The sequence below is a fragment of the Sturnira hondurensis genome, unplaced genomic scaffold, assembly GCF_014824575.4.
Source record: "Sturnira hondurensis isolate 20B ecotype Veracruz unplaced genomic scaffold, ASM1482457v3 Scaffold0006655, whole genome shotgun sequence".
NCBI classification, from domain to species: Eukaryota; Metazoa; Chordata; class Mammalia; order Chiroptera; family Phyllostomidae; genus Sturnira; species Sturnira hondurensis.
The window spans coordinates 2,261,069-2,284,179 of NW_028079286.1; the positions used below are offsets into that span (position 1 = coordinate 2,261,069).

At 34.9% G+C, this 23,111-nt stretch overlaps 1 protein-coding gene and 2 pseudogenes across 3 annotated transcripts in view; 2 read left to right on the top strand and 1 right to left on the bottom strand.

Annotated features, from left to right (window-relative positions):
* Nucleotides 1–324: 324 nt before the first annotated feature.
* Nucleotides 325–506, top strand: LOC118989937 (uncharacterized; annotated as a pseudogene).
* An 8,948-nt stretch (nucleotides 507–9,454) lies between these two features.
* The window catches only part of ARHGAP5 (Rho GTPase activating protein 5), a 68,486-nt gene continuing 54,829 nt past the window's right edge, over nucleotides 9,455–23,111 (bottom strand). For all 3 annotated transcript variants that reach the window (XM_037050261.1, XM_037050262.1, XM_037050260.1), the window contains exons 4-7: nucleotides 21,097–21,174; nucleotides 18,754–18,885; nucleotides 16,822–16,927; nucleotides 9,455–12,391 (exon numbers count right to left, since the gene is read on the bottom strand). In XM_037050261.1, coding sequence (XP_036906156.1) covers nucleotides 12,064–12,391; nucleotides 16,822–16,927; nucleotides 18,754–18,885; nucleotides 21,097–21,174 — 644 coding nt within the window. In that variant the 3' untranslated portion in view covers nucleotides 9,455–12,063. The remainder of the gene's footprint in view (nucleotides 12,392–16,821; nucleotides 16,928–18,753; nucleotides 18,886–21,096; nucleotides 21,175–23,111) is intronic.
* Nucleotides 13,387–13,745, top strand: LOC118989922 (60S acidic ribosomal protein P1-like; annotated as a pseudogene).

Genomic DNA, 23,111 nt, shown 5'->3' on the forward strand with positions numbered 1-23,111 from the left:
CCATGACTGGATGGCTTTCTGGTTCCACTACTCGGGTCAGAGGTTGCTTCTGAATGTGAGTCTGCATACTGTGTTATCCATAGAGAGACATTGGCTAGGCAAAAAATGTCACCTGAACTTAACGTTTTGAAAGATGTGATTAATCAACCACATTGAAGTACATGCCCTTAACTCACATCTGTGTGCACAGCTCTGTGATGGACGCGGAGCACACATGTCTTCTCTTACACACAGAAGTGAGATGACTTTCTAAAGATAGATCACTGGCCAGAGTGTTTGAGTTATGAGAGCTGTTCCAGACATTTCTTCCAGAAAACATCACCAAGGACTATACTTTCAGGGGTCATTTCTATAGTCTGTTACTAGAAAAAGTCACCACTGGCAACACATTTCAATGACACAGAATGGGCCACAAAACTTGCTTACTTGTGTGAAATATGCAACCTGATCAATGAACTCGAGCTGTCATTTCCTGGGAGAATGACAACTGTGTTCAAGTTGGCAGATCAAGGGGCTGTATTCAAAGCCAAACTGGAAATATGGGGGTGACAAGTGAACATTGGGATAGTTTACCTGTTTCAAACATTAGCAGAGATTTTGAAAGGAACTGAGCCAGGGCCTTGTTTCTCCCAGCTGGTGCATGATCGCCTATCTCAGCTTTCAAGAGTTTGAGCATTACTGCCCAATCACAAAAGACCACTGAACTGGGAAGGAATGGATCCGTGACCCATTTGTGAATAAGCCGGGTGATTCAACTTTGTCCGTGCTAGAAGAGGATCAACTGCTTGAGCTTGCAAATAACAGTGGCTTTAAAAGTATGTTTGAGACTTCAAATCTCCCTACATTCTAGATTAAAGGTGGGATATCCTGAGACTGCCAGAAAAGCACTGGAAAGTCTGCTTCCATTTCCAACATCCTATCTTTGTGAAGAAGAGTTTGTTGCAGTGACAGCAACCTAAATTTGATTACAAAGTAGACTGGACATAAGCAACACACTTTGGGTGTCGCTGTCTCTCATCACCCCAAGATGAGACCATCTAGTTGCAAGAAAACAAGCTCAGGGCTCCCACTGAATTTGCATTATGGTGACTATGTAATTATTTCATTATGTATTACAATGCAATAATAGAAATAAGGTGCACAATAAACGTAATGTGCTTGAATCTCCACAAAGGCACGCGCCCCCCTGCCCCCGCCATCGGTGGAAAAATCATCTTCCATGACACCAGCTCCTAATGCCAAAAATGTTGGGGACCGCTCCCTACTTGTCTTTATCTGATATTCAAAACTCCAAATGTTGTGGATCTTAGAGGGAATTTAAGATTTAATGCTCAGAGTCCCTCAGGAATGAAACTGTTGGAACTGTCAATGACCACAGTAGTTAAATTGCCTGAGGACCACTTCAGCATTCTTTAGTTTTTACAATATTTACTGAAGGCTTGCTGGTGACAAAGTACCTTAGCTTTTGTCTGGAACCATCTTTATACCACCAGAACCTTTTCATTTGCATTTCCCCCTGCTTTGGTACTTTAAAGATGTCAGTCCATCATTGTCTTCTGCCCTTAATCATTTCTATTGAGGCAACTTTAGTCTCACTGCTGCTCGATTTAAAATGATGTGCCCGACTTCCGGCCAAGATGGAGGCATAGGTATATACACTGTGCCTTCTTGCACAACCAAAAGGGTAACAAATTTAAAAACAAAAAACACTGTAACTGCCAGAAAAATCAAAAGTCCGACAACCAGGAGGTTAAAGAACAAACATTCATCCAGATTGGTGGGAGAGGTGGGGATGGGCAGCCAGGGAGAGGACTCACATCAAGGACACAGCTGCCGCCGCCGGAGCGGGTGAGGTGGCAGCTGGTAGATGTCAAGGCTGGCAGAGGAAGGGGTCCCACATTTGCATGCAGATGAACTGGGAGGAACAACTGGGGAGAAAGACTCTGAATCCCAAGGTCCCGGAGTGGGAAAATAAAGCCTCAAACCTCTGACTAAAAGAACCTGTGAGGTTTGGGGCATCGAGAGAAACTCCCAGCCTCACAGGAGAGTTTGTTAGAGACCCACAGGGTCCTAGAATGTACACAAACTGATCCACCTGAGAATCAGCACCAGAAAGGCCCAATTTGCTTGTGGGTAGCTGCTGAAGTATCTGAAAGCCGGGAGAGTGGAGCAAGTGGCATTGTTCCTTCTCTAACCCCTCCTCCACTGATAGCATCACAATGCATCCACGTGGGTTGCCCTACCCTCGTGAACACCTAAGGCTCTGCCCCTTGTGATGTAACAGGCTCACCAAGAGAAAAAATGGCCCAAATGAAAAAACTGACCAAAGCTCCAGAAAAAATGTATCCAACCTATCAAATGCTCGGTTCAAAACACTGGTAATCAGGATGCTCACAGAAATGGTTGAATATGGATGCAAAATAGAGGGAAAAAATGAAGGCTATGAAAAGTGAAGTAAAGGAAAAGGTACAAGAAACCAACAGTGATGAAAAGGAAACCAGGACTCAAATCAATGTTTTGGAGCAGGAAGAAGAAACATTCAACCAGGACAGAATGAAGAAACAAGAATTCAAAAAAATGAGGAGAGGCTTAGGAACCTCCGGGACAACTTTAGTTGTTCCAACATCCAATTCATAGGGATGCCAAAAGGCCAAGAAGAGCAAGAAATTAAAAACTTATTTGAAAAAAATGGAGAATTTCCCCAATCTGGCCAAGGAAATAGACTTCCAGGAAGTCTAGGAAGCTCAGAGTCCCAAAGTTGGACTCAAAGAAGCACACACTAAGGCTCGTCATAATTACATTACCCAAGACTTAAGAGGAGAAAATCTTAAAAGCAGCAAAAGGAGTTACCTACAAAGGAGTTCCCATAAGACTATCAGCTGACTTCTCAAAGGAAGCATTGCAAGAAGCAGCTGAAAAGAAGTATTCCAAGTCATGAAAAGCGAGGACCTACATCCAAGATTACTCTATCCAGCAAAGCTATCATTTAGAATGGAAGGGCAGATGAAGTGTTTCCAAGATCAGGTTAAAGGAGTTCATCATCACCAAGCTCTTCTTACATGAAATGTTAAAGGGACTCGTGTAAAAAAAAATAAGATCAGCCCTGGCTGGTGTAGCTCAGTGGATTGAGCGTGGGCCTGCGAACCAGATGATCGCGGTTCGATTCCCAGTCAGGGCACATGCCTGGGTTGCATGCCAGTTCCCGGCAGGGGCCAGTTCCCAGCAGGGGATGCACGAGAAGCAACCATACATTGATGTTTCTCTTCCTCTCTCCTTCCCTTCCCCTCTAAAGATGAATAAATAAAATATAAAAAAAATAAGATCAGTAATATGAATAGTAAAACAATAAAACAACTATCAACAACTGACCCTAAAAAAACAAAAAACTAGAACAGGAACAAAATCACAGAAATGGAGATCACATGGAGAGTTGTCAGCAGGGGAGTGGGAGAGGGAGGGGGTAAAAGGTACAGGGAATAAGTAGCATAAATGGTAGGTAGAAAACAGGCGGGGGGGGGGGCGGTTAGAATAGTATGGAAAATACAGAAGCTAAATACATTGTATGTATGTAATGACCCATGGACATGTAATGTAATGTGATGTCCCTTTTCCAGCTTCGATTTTCAGCATTTTTGCCAGGGGTACATAAGGTGTAGTTTTTAACATTTAGCTCTGAAATTCGCTGAACTTTAGCCTGTGGGCTCTTACCCATTTTTGAAATTTTTCGGCCATAACTTCCAAACATTGTTTCTGCTCCATTTTCCAAGTTACATGTTAGGACATTTTAAACACACCATGTTTCATTGTTATGTATTAACAATCCTGTCTGTCTTCCAGTTCAGTTTTCTGGTGCAATCTGTTCCCTCATCTAGGGCGTTTTTAAAAATTTGATTTTATAATCAAGATGACCAAGGAGACACTGATTTTGTTGTTCCACTTATTTATGCATTCACTGGTTGATTCCCCTATGTCCCCTGACAAAAGTTCAAATATGCAACCTTGGTGTATCAGGATGACATTCTAACCAACCAAACTATATGGCCAAGGCCTAGAGATTTATTGTGACTTTTCAGTTCTAGACTGTCTTTTTAAAACAATAAAATTAAAAATTTTTATATTAAAAAACTTCCATCAATTTGTCAACCTTTTCAGTCATTCCTCCCCCCCCCCCCCCCCATTAATCAGGATAACTTAAGTCATTGTCACCTCCACAATTCAGTCTGGATCACTGAGATCAACTACACTTTCCCCTCCACTGTCATCCGATTACTGCTTCATATAGATTTAAAATTTTATGTGGATATCATATATAAAAAAGCTAGAGGCTCCAAGACAAATTCCTTCCTCTTTAGAGGGCCCCCCTTCCCTCTGTTAGGCAAAGAATTCTGGTAGATTTTAGTCCAATTCATCTCTGTTCCTACAGTAGACTTAGAAACTTTCCAGTTGTGAACCTGGACCTTTATTTCCTCAGGTATGAAAGTCTGCAAGGGATTCAGCTCTGCCTCTCAGAACTTTTCAGCTTTGCTTCCTAGCTTCACTAAGCTTTGACATTTAACAAGTATTTGACAGCGACTGGGTTTCTCTCTCAGGGACTTTCAAAAGTCCCTATTTGTCACTCCAACCCTAATCAATCAAAAGCACAGCTGATTTCTATTTCTCTTAACACAGCCCTCTGCCTGGACCAAATCCAGATTACCAGGCTGAGCCCCAATTCTGCAAAGAAAATCAGAGGAAGTTTTCTCATCTTCCACTAACCTCTGAATAGTTCTGCCTTTCATGAGACTGCTTTAGATCTCATTTCTGTATCACATTGGTGCCTTTTAAAATAAGGCCTTTCCAAGTTATTTTTGTTGCTCTATGGTATGACCCAAACCTATGAAAACTCAACCCCATATTTGTATGGCAAATAAATTTAAGTGGTAGAAAAATGAAAATGGCAACGAGAAAATTCAGGATGCCCAGTTACATAAGAATACTAAAAACATTTTTAAAATAAAAATTGCTCTCCTCCTCCAGTTCCTCCCCTATTCCTTTTATTATTAGTTTCCCTTCTGTTTCTTTAGTAGACCCCTTTTAATCAGTTATGGGGGGAAAAGACATTATAAACAGTTCAGTTTTGTAGAAGCTTTGAAAAACTGCCTTACTAACATGCCTTGATCTCTGCCATGAAAACTTAGATTTCAATTTTTATAAAACTGCTTAGTAACTATCAAGTCTACATATTGACATCGTTGAAAGTTTAAATTTGAATGCCAAGGTTTGCTATGTAACACTTACTATTGAACAATTTCTTTCAGAAACTCACGCAATGTATAAGCACGTAACTGGGAATAAATGTTATTCTTGCATCTCGGCAGAAATTTTTGTAGTTAATGGCTTTCTGCATAGCCCAATTTTTTTTTAAATCCTCGCCCAAGGGTATGTTTGTTACTTTATAGAGACACAGAGGGAGAGAAATACTGAGACATCAATTGGTTGTCTCCCAAATGCGCCCCAAATGCAGATCAAACCCACAACCTTTCTGGTGTACAGGAAGATGCTTCAACCAACTGAACCACCCAGCCAGGGCTGGAGAGCTTGAATCTTAAAGTTCCCAAAAGTGATTCTCATGTTTGCAAACCACTGCTGTAAACAGAAAGACACAAAAAGCCTGCATATTCTTAAAATTTCTAAAGTTATTATCAGCTAAAGGAACCTGTTTACACTGAAGACTGAATTTGTTAAGATTTGCCTCATATAAGCACTTAAATAAAGTCAAAGATTTCAAAGGCAGAGACCTACACTTTGAAGAGACCATCCATTAAATAATGGTCACATTCTTCTAAATCCATTATGGACATGATTTTGGTATTTTAGGTCTAGTTTAAAAATACTAATCACCTCATTAATCTGACAATTAATTTATTCACTATATTGATGATTAGTATTGTAGCATGTGGAGGTACAATTATGGTCCTGAAAAACATTACTACTTTTTGCCTTGTATAATGTACTCCCATGTATAAGGCAAACCCATGTTTTTGGCCCAAAATTTCAGAAAAAATATCCTTCCCATTAATTTTTTAACTTAATCTTTCACATATAAAACTGATTATCATACTCCAGGGTATTAGTTTGCATATGGTTATTAGTACTGCTTCCTAGAGTTACACTTTTAATGCATTAGCATGTATGAAAGAATTAAAAACATTTATGTAGATACAGAATTAGTACTACCCATGTAAAATGCACACCCGTAAATCTTTCAAACATCTGGGCAAAAAAGTGCACATTATACATGGCAAAATACAGTACTTTAAATTATCCTTAAGAATACAAGAAAGACTGTGAAAGCAATTTTGTTCTGATGTATATGTACATCACCAGTCCTACCTACCAAATGCAATGTTTTAAAGTATTAGGATCTTTTAAAACTATTAACTAAAGTAGCTCTCTGCATCTAATCATTACCTACAACTAAAAGATGATTCTCTTTAGGAAAAAAGGTGGTAAAAACGGCAACTATCAGCAAGCATCCTTTGTAAAATTTTACTTTTACCTATCTTGAGTTAATGTACCATAAATTATTCCACATGGATAAAACTTGGAAAATTTAATTTTACTAACAGTCTAAGCCAGGAATTGGCCAACTATTTTTTAATTAGAAAACTAAATTTTAGTTTTTATTTTAAAAGCACATTGATGGTAGTGGTTTCTTGATATAAAACAACAAGTGTCAACAAAGATGAACAATCTGGAAATGAAATTTCCAAGAAGTAAATCTGAGAGGATATCTGAAGACGACATTCTCTCAGATAACTAGATTTAAAAAAAATCGCTTGACAAGCAAAATATAACCAAAGACACTGAAATAGAGAACAGGGGGACAGCTACTAGAGGGGAGAGGGGAGAGGGGAGAGGGGAGAGGGGAGAGGGGAGAGGGAATTTCAGGGGAAACAGGGGAGGGATTTAGAGGAACAAATATAAAGGACACATGGACAACAACTAAGAAGGGTGGAAATGGGAGGGAGGGAGGGAGGAGCACGGGGGGTGGGATGGGAGTAATAGAAAACTGTACTTGAAAAATAATTAAATAAATTGTAAAAAATCGCTTCAGTGACACATTTAAAATAACTCAAGTCCTACAAAAATAGTAAAGGTAGGGATAATGTGCTTTAAGGTATTAAATATATGGTGGCTTGACCAAACACCTACCGAGACATTTATTTCAATAAAATGAAATACAATTTAAGAAGAAGGGAAACTAAGAGCTCCAAATCTAAAACTGGTATAAAGTATTTTAAAAACTGCCAAGCTCTAAAAATATTAAATGATTGACTAGGACAAAATACTGTTTAAGGTCATAAGAAGATGATCTGCTGAGCAGATAAATAAAACTAATTTAGATGAATTAGTAAGGAGATAAAATAGATTAATTGCTAAAACTACATCACTTATATTGGAATAACATTTAATGCAAAGCAGAAATAAAGTTTAGTAAATAGGTTGTAACATTAATAAATTTTTAACTAAAAATTAGGCAAACCATTAGAACAGGAGAGCCATTATCAATTTGTTCATAACAGTTTTTACTACTTGAGGAAAATAAAACTGATAGAAAATCTGCACTGTGGGAATAAATAAATGTTGTTTCTTAACTACAAATGTCTTGACAACTACTCAAAGTGTATATAGTAAAAGACTTAGCACTCCTTACTATGGTAAAAATGACTAAACAAGAACTGCCATCACTGTAGTAATTTCAAGGTTTATACTTTATATTTTAAACTTAGTAATAATGGAAATTTTGACTACCTTTAAGCTTTTCAAAATTATTGCTACTGCCTACAAAATTTATATAAGACTAAATAAACATTTTAAGATTTGAATAATGTGTGAACTATGGATTCTTCCACTCCTGAGGTAAAACTAACATCATGAGGGAAAATGCAATCACTCATAGGATGATGATGAAATTCAAATAAATAGTAAATATTCCCAAAGTTCATTAATTAGTAGGTAACTGCTTTAAAGAGATCAAGGTACTTGGATCCCAATTAATAACCCATTATCACACTATGCGATATCACATTAGTATCTCATATCCAGTACTGTTATCCAGTAACTGGATATTGGATATGAGCTAATAATGCTTGCACACACAAATGTTATTTACCATAAGAAATCAATTTTGAAAAGTAGTTCCTTCACTTATTAAATCTAGAAAATTTTATTTTTAGACATTTGATCAATTTGAAAAGGCTACTGAGAACTTCAGGAATTCAAATACAATATAAGTATTCAAACAAATCAGAAACTGTTCAGGCTAAGAATTAAGGTACTTAGTTAAAACGATTAAATTCAGGATAAGCATATACAAAAACTTCAAGGTAAACAGACCTCACCAGATCCATAGAATCTGACAACATATGCCCATAAAGTTTGGCTTAATATTCGTAAATCATGAAAACAAAAGTAACTTCTTCAATGTAAGCAGCTCTGCTATAAACTAAAGCAGTATTCAAAATATACCTTGTGGCTCAAAGGAATGTCTAGCTATAGCTTAAAATCCAAATCCAGGTAATATTTGAATCTTACAAATCTGGGCAACCTTGTTTTCCTCAACATGTAAAAAATAAATTTTCATCTGTATGTATACACCCAGAATGAATTTTCAATCTCCTTTCATGGTACCATAAAAGCTCAGTAATATACCTAATAAAACTTTCATCGTATTGACATCAACTGAAACTATTTTTATTTTCCTACTTTATGCAAAAAGACTTAGTTGATTTTTACCAATGAAATGGTAAAAATCAAGGAAACTAAAACTTAGAACTGCACAGCTTCTTAATGTTTTATTCATTGCATTCTTTATACAGAAGAAGCTTCACTAATATTTAATTTATTGAAGCATCCTGTGGGTAAAGCACAAAATGATATTAATTATAAACAAAAAAACAAAGCACTTTTGACTTTCAAAATTTATATATATATTTTTATCCAGTTGACAAATAGCATCACAAGTATTACTGTATAAAAAACTAAAAAATCACAATGTAAAGAGCTAAGGCCTAAGTTCTTATTCCAATTGTTCCCTTTTGTTTAGATCTAGGAGATATTAGAAATTAAACTCCAGTACCTCAAAGAAAATGTCTACATTATTTACAAATAGTATGGAAAATAAAAGCTGCTGTTCAGCTAAGTTAGCTTGCTATTACCTACAGTATTTACATTATAAATGTTAGGGGGAAAAAAAGTACTACTAACAAATATTTCAAATGGAAATATACTGTACCTGAAATTTTGTTCTAAAATTAATTACATATCCTAACTGTTGAAAAGAATTTGACTTCCAATAAATCTACTGAAAATTAGAAACTGAGTACTATACTTCTTCACATTGCTAATCTAGATACTGTTAAATATAATATTGTAATAACTGCAAGCTTAAATGAAACAATGGCAACATGTGTGTAGATGGAATTTTATTTAAAATTGTAAAATATAATGCCTTAATGTTTACCCATAATTATGAGACTATCTAATATACTTTTCATCCTTTAAGAAGTCTCACATGTATGTCCCTAAATGATGAAATCTCCCAGTAACTTACCAGAGAAAGTTTAATTATATTATTCTATTCTTAGAATTTATTTTTCTAATATTTAAAAATATATCTAAACCCTTGGCAAAGCAAACACAATTAATTCAGTGTAACAGACTGAGCTTTAAACCGCAGTTTAATTTTCAATTAACTGTAACCTATTGGTTAGGTGAACCAAATGTAGATTTTAAAATGACTCACTATGAAGATTTTCAAATCAATTAGAGAATGCATAGAAAAGTGGAGATAAGTTTTAGGGAAGGTTTAAGGTAGTTAATGTAGAAAATGATAAATGCTAGTTTTAATAACAAAAAATGATACCAAATGCACATGAAAGTTAAATTAACACAGTATAAAAGAGAATAGCTTAAATAAATTGGGATTCACATATTACAATGGCAAAGTTATGAGCGAGTGAACTGAAGACACAAACAGTTCTGAAAATTCTCTTTTCAGCCTACTTTCAAAGAAAGTCAGGCTTTTTTCCTGTACATAGTTTTGAGCTTTGTCTATACCATATATAGTAGAAAAATAAATTCTTTAGCAACCTAGAAACAGTTTATAAAACTCTTAAAGTTTAATTTTCTTTGCCAAACATGCCAATGTTAAACTGACAGCTATAAATTAAAGCTATATAGACAACAGGTATAAGTAATATAGAACAAGTTAAGAATACTACATTTACCGGGTTTTTCTTTTTAAAAATTACTGTACTTTCTTAATTCCTGTGTGCTTTGCAATAGGAATAATAGGGACTTTGTTTTCTTAGAAAAGATAATAACATGTAAGAGTATAACACAAATAAGATAATTTATAATATACATGTACTTCAACAGCAGCCTCATTCATGTTGACATCTTGATTATGAAGTTAAAATCAGAAGTATAATACCTAGAACATAACAGTTGGGAAAGACAACATTTATTTTAGGAAAAAAAATGGAGCAAATCAAACTCTTAGGAGCCTGGAATCTCAAAATCATCTATTTACTATAATACACATAAGACAACCTTAAAATTGCAGTATGAATGTAGATTACAACATGGACCAAAGGATTTTCTCTTTACTACACAAAGTATCACCTAGCAATAAAAAACAGACCTTTTTTTTTCCCTTTCCAGAAAAAAAAAGGCACGGTTTCATAATGAACAAATTTTGAATAAAGCCTAAAAAATTTACCTATGCCACCTATTCTGAATATTTTAACCATAATTTAGTGTTCTGATGCAGCTTCACTAACAAAATGTTTAACACCATAAGCAGCAGTCACTTATAGCAAATCTGGTACCAACATCAAAGGAAAAAACGGGTTTAAAAAATGGTGCAAAAGCCACTTTAGATTTTAGTACAACATGTCACAGGAAAGAATAAGAATACAAGCTCACGATTATATATATACACACTCCAAAGAGGCTGTCAGTACCCAAAGTATTTTTTATTGCTATATTAGCAATGGATTTTTGGATATTTTTAAGGGCCACATAAAAATAGATTCAAGGAACAGATTAAATTGAAGTCCTAGATTAAAATGTTTGGTTTAAAGAATTTTCTACAACAAATTTTCTTGTTTATGTATGAAAAGTTATATAACCTTATATGAAAATGTCATGAAGTATTTTCTACACTATACTAAATGTATTTCCCAAGAGGGAAAAAAATTAAAATATCTAAAATATATTAGATTGAGATTACAAGACCATCATAGATCTTTTAAACATGCACCTGTTTATAGAATTAACAGTATACAAGATGTTTACTTTATTATGGACCATAAAGAAATGAGTTGGTGACAACTATCCTTTGCACAACATTATCAGCTCACTTTAGCCACAAGTGTGTCCTTTGTATGTGTGTATAAGAAATATATTCTTTTACCCCTCATCATATCATCCTCAGGTTGACTCAGCAGTGAAGATGAAGGTGCAGAAATGTTAAGTGTATTTTTCTTTCTTTCAAACAACATCCCGAGCATGGCATAAGTAGCCTGAAATTATAAAATACTTCACTGGGCTTTTAATTATCTACAGAGACCGCTAAAATGAAAATTAGGTTACCCAAATTAGCACATCAAATAACAAAACCAGCCATAAAGCAGGCTGAAAAGCATTAAATGTTTCATATATGTGAGTTTTTAAATCATTTAATTTCTATAGAAAAATTTTATTCACAATATAATGTGACAGAAAATGCCACAGGAATGATATACTGATTGCAATAAGGTTGCATGCAACAGCAGTTTTGTATTTTATATCTATTTTTGTTTATAAAAATTAAACCTCTCCAGTCATGCTTACCACATGGTCTTAGATTTGTAATTTAAATGAATAAGGAATACCATACAGTTCAAAGAGAAAATGCCTCATCATTTTGAATGTGAATTATCTGTAAGAAACATGAAGTATACTACTGAACCCTGAAACATGCATGTCTAGATTTGTTTATTGTCCATTTTCAGGCCGTCCGCAATCACTTCCTACTCATATAATACCAAGAGGATCCGTCTGTAACTGTGGTTGTATTAGCTGAGGTTGCAGTGGTGGTGGTAACTGAAGTGGTACCATTGGCTCCACCAACTGTCCTGGGTTTGAAGGTGGTGGAGGAGCCACAGTATTCACAATTTCTACAATTTCTCCATTGTAAAAGAAAAACTGACACTGTTGAATGAATGTTTCAACAACAGATTGATGGATCTTAGTGGTAGACAGAAATTCTCGTTTCTCAAAATCAGGTCTCATCAAGGTTGGCCAGAAACAGATGGATAAGTTGTCTGCTGTCATTAGGTTGACTTTATTTTGTTGACTAACCCTGAAATTATAATAGAAAAAGCAATTAGAAAATCAATCAAAACTCATTACAATTAAAAAATCCTAGAGCTAAAATTAGTCTCAGATGATTTACTTTTACCTTTTAACTTCTATTTTAAAACATTTTTCTTGTGCATTCTATTTCAACTACATTTTGGTAATAGGAGACAGAAGAAAATCCATTCCTTTTAATAATCAAAGGTAGCCTTTAAAAATGTACACTGGGGTTTTATAATTTATTTACAGAAGCTATCTTACTTATGTGAAACACCTTTACCTCAGGATAAAGACACATAACAGATTTTGATGAGTTTCCTGGTAATAGAAACAGAAAATTCTAATTGCACATACAAATTACTTGAATATTGTGAGAGATAAGACTAACAATAGTATGCCATCTCTTCCAACCTTAGAAATATAGAACTCTGAGGAAAAGTCACTTTAACATATCCTTATACCAGGAAACTTCCAACTTTCAAAACAATTAGTTACTAGCATTCCAAAAACAATCTTTTCAATCATTAAATATCTTATACATTGTTAGAAATTTAATCTGAAAGCTAATACTCAGTTCACAGAAACATTCCACCTTAAAATTATTAAATAATTTTTTTAATATAAACATATAGAGGTAAAGGTATAAATAAACATCATTAACCAATTTTCATCCAATCCACTAAATATGTAAGCACTTCTACCACCACCTATAACATGTAAGAAATGAGAAAATTATCTTGAATTATAACTCAAAATTATTAAATTAAGAAGGAATCTTAGGTATTTTATCTAACCCTCTCATTTTACACATAAAGAAACAACCCACTATTTAAGATAGAGAAACGTTATACTTAAACATGCACATCAAAAAATTTAAAGCAGCTCCTTTCCCCATATGCCACTAAGGTGCTTGGTCCTTCCGAGGAAGCCAAAGCCGAGTTGGGGTGAGGCCCTCACTTCATCGGGAGACTAGCCACCACTCCTGGCAGTGCTCGCCCAGCTTTTGCCTATCCCATGGCCTCTGTCTCAGAGCTAGCCTGTATCTGCTCAGTCCTTATCCTGTGAGGATGAGGTGTTGATGATGAAGAATAAGATCAATGCCCTTATTAAAGCAGCTGGTGTAAATGTTGAACCTTTCTGGCCAGGCTTGTTCGCAAAGGCTCTGGCCAATGTCAACACTGGGAGCCTCATCTGCAATGTAGGCACTGGCAGACCTGCCCCAGCAGATCGTGTGGCACCAGCAGGAGGTTCTGCCCCCTCAACTGCTGCTGCTCCAGCTGAGAAAAAGAAAGTGGAAGCAAAGAAAGAAAAATCTGAGGAGTCTGATGATGACAGGGGCTTTGGATTATTTGATTAAACCTCTTTTATAAGTCAATAAAAATCTGAACTTAAAAAAATTAAACCAAAGGAACCCCAATCCAACACAGGAGTTGCACATCTAAGGTAAAATATGTGCTCTAAAAACATGTGTTGTGCGGTAAAAGTTATGGCTGTTTGTTGAGATACTGATTTACAATAACGGAATAAAATCAGCCTTTTGTTAACATACAGTGAGCCCAGCCAGGGCTTTTATACAGCAGGCAAGTGTAGATTTGGAAAATACCAATAAAGTTGAAGGACACAAGAGTATGGGCATCAGGTCTAATTGTTGAATCAAAAAGTACAAAGAAAAAGTACCAAAATCATTAGACTTGAGGGTGGCCAGGGAAGGTTTCCTTGAGGAGGTGATGTATGAGTTGAGTCCAGGGTAATGAGCTTTGGTAAAAAATGGTAGGAAGAATAATTTAGGCAACTGTGGTTTTTCTCAACTTCAGTGTGTATGGATGCCTCATGGAGGGCTTGCTGAAACAGAAACAGAAGGCTCTGCTTGAGGTGGGGCCTGATAATTTGTATTCCCAACAAGTTCCCAAGCAATGCTGCTGCTGCTGCTGGCTTGAGGACTGCATTTTGAGACTGAAGCAGTCATNCAGCTGGTGTAAATGTTGAACCTTTCTGGCCAGGCTTGTTCGCAAAGGCTCTGGCCAATGTCAACACTGGGAGCCTCATCTGCAATGTAGGCACTGGCAGACCTGCCCCAGCAGATCGTGTGGCACCAGCAGGAGGTTCTGCCCCCTCAACTGCTGCTGCTCCAGCTGAGAAAAAGAAAGTGGAAGCAAAGAAAGAGACTGAAGCAGTCATGTTAAGATGTTATGAGGGATGAGTTACAGGCTGAATCTTTTGGTTGAGTGCTGTTAATGTAATAACACAGTAGCACTGACTTGGTATGTGCATGAGAGAAAAAGATAGGAAATGTAACTGAAGAAGTTAGAAGTAAACCTATACAATTTGGTTTTTCTTCTTTAGAACACAGGGTATTAATTAGCAGCAAGAAAGCTCAATTACAAAGAAACAAGTTCCCTAAATGAGAAATGATAAAGCCTCAACTGAAGCTGTGGTAGAGAAACAAGAAGGAAAAAGTAATTATAAGAAAAAAAACTGACCTGAAGCAATAACTCACTAAATATGGAGGGTGAAAGACTATAACCAAGTAACTCCATGAATTAATTTTTGTAATTTGTCTATCACCCACTGTTTATACACACATATATATGTTTGTTTATATCCTATACCAGAATGTAAGTTCCATGGAATAGGTGATTGCTTTACTCACTGCTGTGTCTACAGCACTTACAAAAGTACCTGGCATACAGAGTAGCCATTACGATCTAGTTATTTCTCTGTTCTACTCTCCAGTGGCTCCCCATAAACATTCAGAGTAACAAACATGCAATGCTATTTTCATTGTGAAAGTCTTGTGCCTCCTCCAAATAAATGTCAGTTAACTTTACAGTGTGCTTAGTGACATACATGCATGAATCACCATTCTTTTGTCAGTAAAACATTTTGAGGACTAAAGCTAGCTATAGTACTGTCCTAATAATCTGGCACAGTCCCCTTCCTTTTCTGACCTTACTCTGTCATTCCCTCGCTCTGCTCAAATCACATAGGCCTTCTTTGCTGTTCCGCAACAAATTAACTATGCTTTTGTCTGTGTCATTGAATCACTACAGCCAAACACAGTAAGTAAAGTAATACTGATGGTGGACTAGCACTGTGATTCTTTCAATATGCTCTTCCCTTTGTCCCTTTTCCCTATACTTTTTAATGACTTATAATTCTTATTTCAGCACTTTGATCAGGCTAAACAATAATATGGTCACAAATCATCCCTATATTCCTTATTGTGTAAAGAATTCTATAGTATCCTGTTCAGTTTTACCATGAACTGCTTGTACAGTAATTTTCAAAACAGGAAATTCCATAATTATGCTATAATAATGTACATATAAATATTTCCTCGGGGAGAGAGACTTCAGAGAATAAGTATCAGATATGCTAATATAATTTTATTCTATAATGATGATAACAAAATTTTAAGCAATGGTTAATATTCTCTCCTAAGAGGTAAAGCCTGAAATATACTTGGTTTGGCATTGACATTATTAAAACAACAAACTTCAGATCATAAAAATGTCAGTAAAAAATATGAAGAGTAGATTTTTGAAAAAACTAATACAAATACTAATGATTATATTCAGTCCCAGGAACAATTTTGTGAATCTCATTCTTTTTGTAATTGAGAAAATAAAGACTTAGCAAGGGTAAGTAATTTGGCCAAGGTCACAGGACTAAAAATGTTACAAAACCAAGACTGTTTGATTCCACAGTCTGAGATTTAAGCTATTATACAATACTGCCTTTCACTTAAAGTATGGCTTTGGGAGGAATATCTTTAGACAAAAGCATAAACTTGAAGCTTAACATATTTAATACTGTTAATATAGGATTAATGTCCTGCACCTTAGGTAACGGTCATGGTGGATAATAATATGAACGCAAGTTTCTAATAAAACTTCACTGTGTCCAATATCTCAACAAAATTAGCGAGTTACACAAAAGCAACATAGTGAGATTAAAAAAGCAAATGGAACCTCTTAATAAGATTTGGATTCTACTCATGTGTCATTTATTAATTATGTGAAATTAGGCATAAAATTTCCTTCTTTAAATTTTTCCAACTTCAAACAGACTGATTTAGTTAATTGTCATTTTATACCTAAAATTCTAAGATTCTATAAAAGAGAACTGTTACAGAATAACCGTGATGATAAGAAAATGTGATGTCTGAACAATCAGGAAAAAATAATGTACTTATTTAACACTCACTACTTACACAATCATTACATATATTAAGAGTCACATACCTTTCTTTAAACAAGTTGATTTAAAAAAAAAAACCAAAAAACTATCTTAAAAATCCAGAAAAAAAAATTTAGAGAACTAAAATTAAACTATATGTTTAAGTAAGGTTATACCCCTTTTTGTTTTATAATTACCAATTTATAAAGTTATATTTGAACTTGTACTGCATTTTATTTGTAGGAATAAAAATACCTGTTCAGATGTGTTATTATATATCTGAATACATCATAGTTTACAGGATGAAACTTCTTAACGATTTCTTTCAATGCATGAAGACGTTCTGTTTTATCTGGGGTTTCTGTAAAATTAAAGTATTAAGGCATTTGTGTGAAACTCATATATTGAAAAATATTGGAGAAAGCTTCCTACTATGCTTATTGTAAAGAAACAATCAAGAATGTGTTTGAAGCATATTACCATAGACAAACAAAAACAAAGACAATGTCCTAAAGAACCTGCTAAAAACACATTATCTATCACCTATTACAACAGCCTTTTTGCAAATAAAGCCAATCTCTAAATAGCGAAGTGACTCAGAGGTGGTAAATAGAAAACAGTGTATTTGCAATTTGCTCAAGCAATTTATAAACTGGGCATTAATTTAGAATCGATTAATTACTTATAAAGCTATTAGGCTCTTAATATTCATGGTCCAGAGAGTAAATACTTTAGGTTTTGTAGGTGTAACAACTCAACCCTGCAGTCGAAGCACAAAAGCAGCCACAGACAATATATAACAAATGACTGCAGTTCTGTTGAAATAAAACTTTTCAAATCTGAATTTTATATAGTTTTAATGTGTCACCAAATTCCTTTTTCTTTTAGTTTTGTTTAACCATTAAAAAATATAATAACCATTCTCAGCTTGCTAACACCTACCAAAAACTGATGGCAGGCTGAATCTGCCCTGTAGGCCACAGTTTGCCAATATCTGATTTAAAATCATCACCCTATAACTTATTTATAATCCACTTTGCGTACTGAAAATCTTTCTTCGCCAAGACAAGCATTTAACTCAGTTACTCTCCAAATTTATGCAAATTATGAAACAGAATAACAGAAATGAGGTTCTGCAATAAATAGGATACAACAGAGTGCTTTTATTGCTCTTCCTCATTCATTTGATTCTTCCAAAAGGTAACAACAGGTTCCTCTGCAGGAGACCAATCTGCATCCCAACTCATGGCAGGTAGTTACCACCTAGCACTAACAGCTCTGATTTGCTACACATTACTTCTAAATCAGTCCTCAAGAATTTCCTAAGTAAGAAAACTGTCAGACTACTGTTTATTAAGAAAATCTAGGCTATCAAATAGAACCATTTTCCCAGTTTACATATGAAAGTCTGTATAAGGCAAACTGTACCTTGTGACAATATACTATGTTTTTTATTGTTGTTTTAATGCAAAGAAAATTAAGAACTTTAACATAATCAAAATGACAAGAAAATAGTCTCACTAAAGAGCTTGAAGACTTGTCATCAAAATAAGAGAAATACTTAGAAATACCCATTTCAGCCAACTGACAACATAATGTGGATTAAGCACTAAGTTACTGGATACTTGAATAGGTATTCTGTATCATTTTGCCATGTAACAAATGAGTATTTGTTTAATAGAACTATCAGGATGAATGATGCCAAAGCAGAAATAAGTACCTTTTTTTTTTCTGCCTTACCTTTCAAAAAATGACTTTAGACATGAGGCTAAACTTAAATTTGGCTAAAAAAAAATTTTAAATACATATGTATACAGACCATACACAGGTTAATGTTTTACTGAAGTACATTATACACACATTCATTTGAACAGTTCATTTTATTTTCTTACAATGCCTCTGTGTTTAAATTAAAAACACAACTCTCAAACTTCTAGCACAATGATCTTCAAACTTCTACGAACACCTGGAAGACTAATAAAACTAAATATTCCTGGGGGCCAACCCCAGGAATTCTTGATGTTTTATCTATGTATCTTGATGTTATAAAGAAAAGCACCTTTAAGAAACAGTGCTAGTAAGCTGAATTTTTATTAGCTACACATTCTAGCACTAATTCTGACACAGCAATCAATAAACAAAACCCATCATCCCTCTCAAAAAAAAGGGGGGGGGGCTTATACTTACTTGCTGCTTCCAATAGCTCTGGATGAAGAGAATATGGAATTAAAGGATCTGGCAGATCTGCAAAGAAAGCTTTAAGGGCTCCAGCTACAGCATTTACTGTTACTTCCATGGATACTAGACTGATATTATGATCTATGAGACAAAAATTAATATATTAATTTACAATTTGTATCACTTGTTATAGGAGTACACTAAACAGGTATTTGTACACCCAAAGATATTCAAGTCTTTTCATCAGCTACCTTTCTTTACAGGCTGATTCATCTCTATCCCATTGTTTTAATAGAGATAAACTACATAGATAAGGGAAGAGAGAACCAAGCAAGAAGCATTTTTCTGTTACAATAAAACGTGTTGTTAGGCTTATTAGTATATTGAATATACTAATATTGTACTAATACCTTAGTACAATATTACTACCTGGTATTAGCATAATACCAGCTTGTACTAATACCTACCTTCTTTTAAAATATTTTCTTTACACAAGCTATTTAAAAGAGGCCGTAAGGAAAAAGAAAGATAAAAGATAGAAATTATGGCCCTGGCTGATGTGGCTCAGGGGACTGGGTGCTGACCTACAAACTGAGAAGCTACTGGTTCAATTCCCAGTCAGGGCACATACCTGCGTTATGGGCCAGGTTCCCAGTTGGGGGAGTGTGAGGGGCAACATATCGATGTATCTATCGTACATCTCTCCCTTTCTTTCCCCCCTTCCCTTCTTTATAAAAATAAAGTTTTATAAAATCACCATTCATTAATATTTCGCTCTACATAAATAACTCTAAAGTCTACATAATAGTCTGCAGATTGAACAATTTACATAATATTCTATTACTGAACATTTAGATTTATTTCCTTAAAAAAAACAAAGATACTATGATAAACCTTTTGTATACTAAAGATTATTTCTTTAAGATTACATTACTTATACTAACAGCTACTCAACAAACATTTAATACAGTGTCTAGCATGGCAAACTATTCATATGAATTATCTCATCATTCCTCCTAGTTACTCTTAACACTCCCTTCTAGACATGAAAAAGCTGACATATAGAAAGACCAAACTTCCCTCAAGCACTAAAAACAATTAAGTGGCAGAATCAGAAAACAAAACCAGGAAGTCTAACTCAAGAGGCCCTGGCATTGATTACTAACTACCCTTCCTTTATTACTGGAAATAAAATTGTACTAATTTTATGTTATAAAGGTTGAACGATTTTTCTAACAAAATATTTTTTAAAGATGAAACAATATGCTATATACAACATTCTTTCAAAGCAAGGCAAACACATAGAACTCAATAACTGACATTTTACTATTTTAGCAAAAATCTAAGTTATTTTATATGGCTATCTAGTATTCTACTCATAAACACACAGGTAGCCCCATTCCTTTTTAAAAAAATTATACACACACACACACACAAAAAAAAAACAGCAATAAATGCTCTGTGAGTATATCTTGGTATGCTTACACAAAGATTTCTGCCACAAATATTTACAAATTGAACATCTCTAACAAAGCTACTGAATCTTAATAAATAGTCAAAAGGCACACACAACCAACAGTACATGAAATACTGGTTTGCCTACACTATATCAACAATCTTTTTCGCTGTGATAATAAAATACAATGTTTTTAATTTTTATTTCTTTATAACTGATAAAAGTAGTACATATTTTCATATATATGTTGGCCCCTTTCTTGTGATGTGAATTCCTTAATCAAGCACAGACATTTCATACCTTTCTCCAAATTTATCCTTTTTAAAATAATTTTATATTTAGTACATAATTTTTAGACTTTTAGATAGTCTAGTTTATCATCTTGTCCATACTTTCCAAGGTTTTTATCAAGTTTTGGCCTTTCCCTACTCTAAGACTATAAAAAATATTCACTCATTTTTCTTCCTAGTACTTAGAGCTTTCATTTTCACACTTAAGCTTACATAAGAACAAAGTTCTTACATAAAACTTACTTTAGTATATAGAATTCAACTGCTTTTACTTCCAATAATTAGTTGGCCCAATGTCATGGGAAAATTTCTTAAATTCCATTTTTAAATAAATACTCTCTGTGACATACAAAGATGCCAATGCGTTATAAGTCAATTTACTATGATATTTTTCCAATTCTGGTAATAGATTTATAGTTCTCCTGTTGCTTGACTGTGGTATCTCTTCTATGAAATATTTCTAATCCCACTCTCTCGACAAAACTCTCTTCCCTCAACACCTATATCCTTAGAAGGTTTTCCTATGAAAATCAGTCTTTTTAACATGAAATTTCAGTAAGGAAAATAATAAAACAATCATTTTAATTTATATAATTATCACCTTACCTTGGTCAAATTGCTTTTGAATATTGTCTTGATCAGTTTTGTTACCACTAACACGGTAGAGTCCTTCAGTACATAATCCTAAAAAAAAAAAGAGGTATACATAACCTTATGGACATTTTAGTGACTTACAAAAATAGGTGGCAGAATATTTTAATGAATTAAGTATTTTTGAGCATTCCATTTTAAGTAAGTTCTTTAAATAGAGTTTTTTAAAATTTCAAACCATGTAGGACATCCAGCTCCATGCATAAGAGAAGACACATTTCTCCCTATTTCTTCCACTAAACACAACTAAATTCCTGAACACAATATATAAAAAACAAACATCAAAAGGCCCTGAATGGGGGACAGAGGAAGGCTCCTGGGCCTGGCAAGAGAGCAGCCTGCAACCCAGAAATACCAATTAGCACAGGCAAAAAATAACAGCAAAACAACACACAGAAAACCAACAATAAAAGCTGACTCTCTCTAAAGAATTAGAAAAGATATAGCCTAGCAATCAAAACAAACATTTAAAAAAAATTATAATCACTCTACTGCAGTCAAATGCCATGGATTCACCACTCCTCACACTTATCAGTGGTGACCAAGTAATGAGACTAGTATTCCACCTCTGTCCAGCAGAAACTAACATGCCCCTTTACATCCTGGAGTGTTAGCAGGGGCTAAGAGAGACTAAAGTTCCACCCTATCCCAAAGGAAGGGGCACCCTTTCTCCTCCTACCATAGTAGTGTCAGAAGAGGTCAGTGGAGGCCAAGTTGGGCGTCTGGAATGCTACCCCCACCTTACAGAAACAAGACAGCCTTCCTTCCTCACCTGATGTTGCAGTGTCAAAAGAGGCCAACTAAAAAGAAGACTTAATATGATCTAAATACTCACAGAAAAATATCCCAAATATCCAGAATACAAAATAATGAAAAAACTAAAATCATTCATCATATCAAAAGCAAAGAAAATCTCAAATTCAATGAGAAAAGACAATTAACAGTCACCAACACAAAGATTCCAAGGCTGGATCAGGATATATCCTATGCCAGATAGTTAAGAAAGTGCTTAAAGACTTATGGGGACAAATCTTAAAAGGATATGAGTGGATTATAACTCACTGAATATAGGAAGAATCCATGCCAAAGTTTTAACTTCAGCAAACAAGTGTGGCAGAAATGACCAATTGATCAAACTTAGTATCATGTATATTGAGACAAACTGACATGCTATCTCAACAAATACAATACACTTCAGAGGATAGAACATTGTTTTATTGGTATCTGTGACAAAAATGCATAAATTCCAATATAATAATGAGGAAATGAGAAAAACTCAAATTGAGGTAGAAAGAAAAGCTCATTCGTACAGTAAAATGCCAACCAATAAACACAGAAGAAATGGTAAAGATAAAAAAAAAATCAATGGAGACTAAACTTAGTAGCTACAAGTATGATTACAATCTCAAAGTCAAGAAAGACAAATGTTCAGGAACTCTTCTAAATTAAAGGTGTTGAGAACTTTTAGTCAAGATGCCAGCATAGGCAGACATGGCTCACCATGTCAACCAACCACATCAAAATTACATCTAGAATACAGAATAACCATCACTCAGAAACATCAGAAACTGAGTTTGATGGAAGTCTGACAACTACAGAAATAAAGAAACCACATCCATCCAGACCGATAGGAGAAATGCAGACATGGAATGCTCCTACATCCACGTGTGGAGGATAAAATTTCGGGAGGGATATCTCAGAAGTGAGGAGTCCCAGGACCACACCAGGTCTCTCTCAGCCCAGGCTTCCAGTGACCAGATGATGCTGTATTTTGCCACAACCAAGTGCTCTCATAAATGCACACCCAATGTTTTTGTGCAAATTATATATGAAATTATATCCACTATTCCCATGGCATATACTCATTACACCTATATATGTGTGCCCTAATGTGTGCATAAATGTATAAAAATGTAATTTGTGACAATAGCAATACGAAGGGATTGGGAACAGCTTAAAGAAGCAGGAGG